The 7723-nt window shown below is 36.4% G+C and overlaps 1 protein-coding gene and 1 long non-coding RNA gene across 2 annotated transcripts; both read right to left on the bottom strand.

Moving 5' to 3' along the window:
- Positions 1-661: 661 nt before the first annotated feature.
- On the bottom strand, positions 662-2241 carry LOC136344458 (uncharacterized). Its single transcript, XR_010732963.1, has 3 exons — positions 1471-2241; positions 951-1412; positions 662-893 (listed from the first exon to the last, which is right to left on the bottom strand). It is a non-coding gene; the product is annotated as an uncharacterized lncRNA (long non-coding RNA).
- A 3141-nt stretch (positions 2242-5382) lies between these two features.
- Positions 5383-7679, bottom strand: mof (males absent on the first). The gene is made up of 8 exons (XM_066291807.1): positions 7447-7679; positions 7221-7318; positions 6989-7167; positions 6712-6928; positions 6315-6404; positions 6112-6252; positions 5811-6055; positions 5383-5751 (listed from the first exon to the last, which is right to left on the bottom strand). Exons 1-8 carry the CDS (start codon positions 7667-7669, stop codon positions 5532-5534), a joined length of 1413 nt encoding a protein of 470 aa, XP_066147904.1. The 5' UTR covers positions 7670-7679; the 3' UTR covers positions 5383-5531.
- Positions 7680-7723: the final 44 nt, after the last annotated feature.

The raw sequence follows: 7723 nt of genomic DNA, 5'->3' as shown, positions 1-7723 counted from the left end.
AGTTCGTTTAGTTTTCAAAATTCAGAGTATCAAAGTTGAAAAATAAATTACATATTCATTTATATCTTTCGATCTCTTTCAATTCATTTTACGAAATTTTAAATCAAGGGTTTTTTGGGATAAGAAACTCGAATTTATCAACAATTTAATTGTCTCCTCTAGAGGACGCAACAAGCGGAGTTAGGGTTAACCTTACAGTGTCCAAGTCTGTGTGTAATAACAAAAAATAAATTTTCATTATTATTTGTTTCAGTTGTTAGTTACATATTATTGTCAAAAGAAACGCGAAAAACACATTTAACATATTTTTGTTCTTTTTGGGTGATTTTGAAAAAAAGGGTACTTATAAATATCGATAGAAATAAAAAAGGGTTATGATGAAAATTTAAAGTAAATAAATTGCACATTTTTCACTAAAAATCAAATAACCCAAAATAAAATGTTTATAACAAAAAAACTTTGCCATATAAAATAAAATATTTACAAGAGATCCAACACGTGAATTTTACACACGTGATTTAATGCACGCAGTATAAATTTTTGAATTAATAATAACGACAGATGGAAATATGAGTTCACGCATGTGCACCAATCCCAATGATATGTGTCCTTCGCAAGTACTGACATACAAGGACGGTCGAAATACGCCCCCAAACGGCAGATAGGTGTTGTAAATAGCAGCAAGATTTTTAGGTACCGTCAGAGGCTGAAGGGTTAAACTTACTTAGTATAGTTAACTTAGGGTTAAACTTCGTTAAAACGTAGTGAAGCATCGCTGCTCGCCAGGCGCCTCGACATTCACCTCTCTGTTCGGCGATGGTGAGTCAAAGCAACAGAATCATATTATGAGTGCAAAAAAACTGGAGATGATCACGAAGCATCGCACCTCGCCCCTCACATCGCCCTAAAATGAGGAACAAAATTTATTGTTTTTCAGCGGCGAGGTGCACGAAACTTGCTCTGTGATTGGTCCCCGCAGCCGTGTGTTCTCTCCAAATGGCAACAGTGGACGTTGCGTTTAATCAGCAGTACCCCATAAGTTTAATCCGATAGAAGAACCGGATTTACGTTGAGGGTAGAGGAACGAAATGTGTGGCGTTGCTTGAGGGATCAGACCAAATTTAACATAAACAAAGCATAATTAATAATATCCAGCATATCAAGGCATTTAGCGAGCCACTATCACTATCTGAAGCAAACAACAGTTTTATATCCTCTGTGTTCTTAAGAAGCTGACAGTTGTAAACAAATGAACTACGACAAACGGCGATGCACACTTCTTCACTTGTTAATCAGCAGCTAACTTCAGTTCCTGGCGAGGCGAATGGAGAGGAGAACTTCGAGATGCTCGGGGAGGGGCCATACTGCACTATAGTTTTACCCCTAGGGACCATCTGTTGCGAAATGAAGAACTGCCCCATAAAAGGGGCTACTGAACGAGTCCAAAAATGACAAAATATAATTACCTACAATCACATATCTATATCCGATCAACGAATTCAAAATAGATTCTTGGTAATGCATCTAGCGGGTTCGTTGTTCAAAAACGCCACAATTCAAGTGAACTTTCTCGGAAAAGCTTTTCTCAGATTATTTGCTTTACATAGTCTTTAAAAGATGAACAAAAATGAATTATTCCCCTTTTGTGTTGCATAGACAAACCCGTAAAACAAATCCCGGTAACAAGCCACTTGTTTGCCGGCCTGGAAGGACAATATGTCAATAGGTTCTAAGAGAATTAGTTTTACAAAAGGAGCCTCCTGTGGTACGTAATTATCCACTTTTAGGTAAAATCTCGGTCGAAGACCATAAGAATGCCGTATCTGACCGGTGTTTCGTAGAACGGATGCTTTTCTGACCGAGAAGAACGAGCGGACCTGACACGTCCTTTTGTCCTTTGATTTATCGCCGAACAGCGTGGAAACGGCCGTTTGACATCCGAAGTAATCTATATCCACACGTTTACGTAAATAGATCTGTTTCGTTCCTCCACAATCTACTTGTGGGCACAGAATTTTTTCGACTGCCAACGAATGGTAACAGTCAAAGAAAACACGGAAGTGCGTTCGACTAAATAGGAACATTAAGCAAGTGGATTTTGGCAAATTTAGGGGATCAAGTTCTTAAAATTGACAGTGACAAAAACAGTCTGTCGCTTTTCTTTGTCAATTGTGAGCCGAAATTCAGGAAACCAACGCCACAAATCTCAAAATGTCAGCGGTGTCGGGGTTGTTTTGCGGAATGCAGAAGACGGCAACATTTGGTGCAAGTCAGAGCGTCATGCGATATTCATCATTTTCGTGCGGCGACAGTGCTGCGGGCCACAACTGCAATAAGTGTCTGAAAAAAATTATTATTTGCATATGCTCTTGATATCTAGATTGGCCACCATTGTGTCCTTCTGGAGTTCAGCGTTCGAACACTGGCTATGGATCAAGTAATGCTCAAACTTACACTCAAATGAGCGGCCAATTGACTCGAGGAGTGCGACGCTCACTCGAGTGGGATCATACTCATCACTGAAATACATTTTACGTTTTTCTTGGAGCGTACTGGACAAAAAGTACTTCAAAGGGTTTTTAGAACGACTTTTTAATTTTTTAAATGCAGCAAACATGTCATTAAAATAAAACTGAAAAAATCGGACGTGTTGCTCTTCAAGAGGACAAAAATTTCCTAGATCTTATAGCCTCAGATCTCAGCTTCAAGTTAACTCTTAAGATTGTTCCTTAAATGGTTAGAAATCGCTGAGTTAAGCCGATTAGGAAGAAGAAATAAACATTTCTGTAGTTTTAGGTCTCATTTTCATGTATACATATAAAATTTGTTTGATTACTTTGAATAACTTTTCTTTGGTTCCCGTACCTTATCCTGAGGCTTAAAATTTCGATTTTATATTACTTCTTCAAAATGCTTCTTCCGCAATTTTAATTCGACAAGTTTTAGACCCGTAAACAAGAAAAATTTAAATTTTACGGTTTTCAACATTCAACTTTGTGAACCCCGCATAGGGTAGATATTGAGATATGAACTTGACTCGCTTTTCGGGGATTCGCCTCACTGGGTACAGTTTTGGGCGCGTCATAAGAAAGTTGTTTATAGTTTTCTACATGTGCCCCAACGTCTCGCCGCTACTTCATCCGATATCGGATGAAAAGCTCATTTTTGACAGATTTACGGACCGAAATCCCACGTGATGAACGGCATATTTTCATTTGTGAAGAAGTTAACGAGCCAATCGTGTCATCGTCTGATTAATATGTTACCGCGATTGCCGTGCACCTCACCTTCCGAACTGAAAAATGCGCTGCTTTACAGTGATAAAAATGAAAGTTTATTTTTCATTTGGATTTTGAGATGCCTGACGATTTTCAAATAATTTCCTTAACTTGCGAGCAGCCTCAATGCGTTAAGTTTCACCTCCTTGAAAGTCAACCTTAGTGCGATGCAACAAAAACTAACACCAGACTGCATTCTGCAAGTTAAGTAGAAGATGAAGAAGAAACAAAGAAACGGAAGAAACTGGCCAATCAGATTTGTGTGTCTCTGGCATGGCCGCTCTCGCCTCGGGCGTCTCTCGACACAGCCCGATCTTCTTTTCTTCATGATATCTCACTTTCCCAGCACTGGCGGAATCGGTCAATTGATCTTCATTTACTCGAGACCAGCAAATTTTATTAAATCAGTTCCTATTTTACATAAATTTTTGCTTTGTGTCCTGTAACAAACCGTCAAAGCTCACAATAAAAGTCTTCATATGCATAATAAGGTACCTTACATGCACTTTCATAGCTATCTTCCGAAGTGGAGTATACCTCGTATATGCCAATTATTACAATTTTTAATTTCATTCTTATTAGTATTCCCATATGATTATCAAGTCATGTCATCATATCCTGTAATACAAAGATATAATAATTATCCGTTTATGTATGTAGAATTTTACCTTTTCTTGACGAGTATTTAGCGGAAAGGCGGAGCCTGCAGGCACCTGCAACTCGTCAACCAATTACACGGACCGACACGCCTCGAGTTTACCTGGGACAGGTATGGGTCAATTGCTCATGGTTTGGGCTGGTGTAAAATACATTTATTTTTCTTCGTGTAGGTATTACGTTGATTTTGATTAGTTTACGGTTTGGCTAATATTTAATTACTTGTCAAATTGAGACTTAGTCAATATGGTCGCTGTTTGCCAACACTCAAAAATTATTTCATTTAAAAAGCCACACTTTTTTGATACACCCGGTACATTTTTCTATAATTTGAACATTTACACATCTCTTTCTTCTACTACCCTTATAGGTATTGAACTTTTTGTTTTAACTTTAATAATAATAGAAATATCCACTCATTTCATACTATTGAAACATTGTGTATGTATATACGCGCTTTTGAGCGACTATGATTATTTTTCATTCTTCATAGCAGTGTTCCTGAGCAATGACACTGACTTACACCGCTGTTTCTCTCTTCATGTCACCATCCTCATGTTTCCATTTCTTGTATTACTTATAGGTACCACTTTGTTCTCCAATCTTCTTCATGTTAAATAAATAGACTGCTTGAATATCTAGTTCGCTATCCAAAATTATGAGGCTAATTTAATTCACCAGGAAACTCTCTTCGACGGGTTGACGAACCTGTCTGAGCAAATGTATCGCTTATTTGAAATTAAAATCTTCAATATGAGTAACTCGGAAGAATTCTTTGATCACTTGTTCTGTTTACAACTATTCAACTCGCTTCGGCGGATGCACTGAACATATGGTCGAAATCCGTAAATGCGCCCCTGCATATAGCTCCTTTTTATAGTTTTGAGGTTGTTTTTTTGGCAGGTATGATATTAATAAAAAAAGTGAATTCAAAATAAAGCTTCGTCTTTGAGTTAGATTCAATAAAACAAGACTTATTTAAATGTATTTTTCACCACTTCTTGTATATTATATTTTTGGTTCATTAATTCCTCTGAAAAAACTAGTTTAGCTTTAATAACTTTTATTAGTTAGGATAAATTTCCTTCCCTATTTAATCATGAAAAATAAAGTATGTTTAAATATTCTTTATTCGGAGAATTACTATAACCATTTATGTCATATTTGCGTCATCGCATCAGCATATAATGCTTCTCCGATGATAAAACGAAATTGTAGGGACAATAAGATATGCTAGTATTCCGGTTAAGCAATTGCTCCACTTTCAGTGAAATTCTAATTAATTGATATATTTAATCATTGGACATTAACTCTAAAATTCAAAATAATAACTAACCTTTAAAATAATTTCTTCTTTTCGTGTGATTTTTACTAGGGAGAAAATAAGCAAATTTGTTCACCTGATCGAACCTTCGAAGTCTGGAAGCGAAAAAATAAACCAACTCTATAAATACTGATGTCTTTACTTAACAGAAATTGTACAAAATTGCCTTAATAATTAACGCCTTTCTCTGAGGTAACTAAAACTAAAAGTTTAACTTTAATATATCACAAAATCATTCAAGATCTACAACCAGCTGAAACTAAAATTTGTTATTACTTTTTGCCAATCTTGTTATTAACGTGCCTCCGGGGCGTCCATCTGAGGGCGCTGCTGTCCACACAGAGCCTCGGCCTCTTATAATGACTCGATCTAATGTGTTCCTCCACTAATTTTGGTGTCACGCAAATAACGTGCTGTCCTTTCCAATATTTTACCATGTTCATGCTTTGCAGGGTAGAGATAATATCTGTCTGCGTAATGCTGGTCATTTGACTGTAAAATCGGATTGATTTTTGTGAATTTAATAATCGATAAGAACAACCAATGCTAACCTCAGATCTTTAATACTCAGAGTACCTCGAAAATCCCTAAGAATCTCAAGCAGCACCCAACTCCAGTAGCTGCGATAGCTAAGCTTGCCCAAGTCGCTAAGAGGTTGTTCTGGGCTACCTACAGCTCCCTCTAGCCGAGATAGTTCATAGCTAAAAGCAATGAGTAACTTGCCATAGCCTTGTCTTTGATAGGGGGGAAGTGTTAGGATACAGGCCACATTGTTACCATCAGGAGATTCCTTTTCCTGTGTTTAAATATAATTATATTTTGCTTTACTTTCTTTAAAGAACGTATACTTACTTTTGAAAAATAACCAACAATATGAGCCCCTTGTTTGTCCACTTCACAGAGAATATAAAACAAGAAAGGTTCTACGTCAAAATACAGAGTTTTATGGTCTAAAAACAACTTGGCTAGGAGGCATAAATTTTGACAATAAACCTGGAAGTCACATAAAATAATTATGTATTTCTTCAGCTGTAAGACTATATGAGATTGAATACCTTATGATCCTTTCCATCCACCTCATAAACTGATAATGTGCCTTTCCTATAGATTTCTTTACCTACTGGCTGCCGCCATGTACATTCACTCTACAAAATATGATTATTTATGAATTGGTGTTTTGAGAGAATACTATAACACCAAACGCCACCACATCTCTGGTGTATTTTTTACATATCAAAATACCACATGAAACTACCCTTAAAAAATATTAACAATTCAATTTAAGACAAAAATACATTAGTTTAATACTTGAATACATTTAATAATGCATTTATTAATAAAACAAAATTCCTTCACCATTATGTCAAGAAACTGTTACAAGCTTTTTTTGAAAAAACATCCTTGTTTAATTTAAATTTCTACGCCATTTTTTTAAAATTTAATTCTACTTACCATGTGGTACCTATAGCTCTTTTCCAACCTCATATATTTTAAGCAATATTCACATATCCACAGTTTAGACTGTCTTCCATATTCCTCGGGATAAGGACTAAAGTACCATGTATCAATTTCAAACCTGCCAATCTGAATCTTATCAATATATTTCACTTTTGTAATTTGTTCATGTTCCTTTTCTAGGGCCGCAGTCTGTGGATCCATTTCAGCATAACTGTTGTAAAACAGCCAAAACTAATTATCTTATAAAAGTCATAATAATAACTAAGCATACGTCTTTTGAATGTGGTTTATTTCATCATGCCTCCTTTTCTGATTTCTAGTAATTTTTCTATCAGAGCTGTCTGACAAAAGATCAGTAATGACAGGCCTCTCTTTCCAAGCTTTAATATCTGATGTCTTCTGGGCATCTGTTAGATTGAATTGTGAAGACATTATTCTACCTCTAGGAACCTAAATGTTATAGGAATTCAATGATTTAAATGTATTATATGTTCTGAACATACCCATTCGTCTAAGCGTCGGTTGTACCCCTCATAATGCACATAATACTCATACTGCCTCTCTATTTCATTATACCTTGACTGAATAATTTCTGCAGGATCTGAAAGTGAATTGACAATGACAATAATTATCAATTATTAACGGAAAAATCAGCCGGCATTTGAAAACAAAACAAACACCCAAACATGTCGCTGTTTGGAGGTTAGGATAAACAAAGCGGAAGCTTACACCACGAATTGTCGCTCCGACGGACCAAATAATGCCCCGTGAGGTCCAAGGGTTGCTCCTCCGCACTTTCGCTGTCCTCATCTTGCAGATTTGATTTGGAATTTTCACTTTCCGACTTTTTACGCATTATTTCGTCACGAGATATTTCAGTAAGGTCTACGTTTCTTTCCGTATCAGCCATCTTGGAAAATCCATATTTTTCAAACCTGCGCCTTGCTCTCATCGAAAACTATTTAGCTGGTTACTGTGTCGCTATTTAAATTACAATTGTGTGTCG

The sequence above is a fragment of the Euwallacea fornicatus genome, chromosome 17 (genome assembly GCF_040115645.1).
Source record: "Euwallacea fornicatus isolate EFF26 chromosome 17, ASM4011564v1, whole genome shotgun sequence".
Lineage (NCBI taxonomy): Eukaryota > Metazoa > Arthropoda > Insecta > Coleoptera > Curculionidae > Euwallacea > Euwallacea fornicatus.
This window is presented reverse-complemented; position numbering and strand designations above follow the sequence as displayed.

Coding starts and splice junctions, on each gene's coding strand:
- mof (XM_066291807.1), bottom strand. CDS start 7,669: ATGAGAGCAAGGCGCAGGTTTGAAAAATATGGATTTTCCAAGATGGCT. Junction 7,168..7,220: donor ACCGACGCTTAGACGAATGG/GTATGTTCAGAA, acceptor TATAACATTTAG/GTTCCTAGAGGTAGAATAAT. Junction 5,752..5,810: donor CTGAGTATTAAAGATCTGAG/GTTAGCATTGGT, acceptor CCGATTTTACAG/TCAAATGACCAGCATTACGC.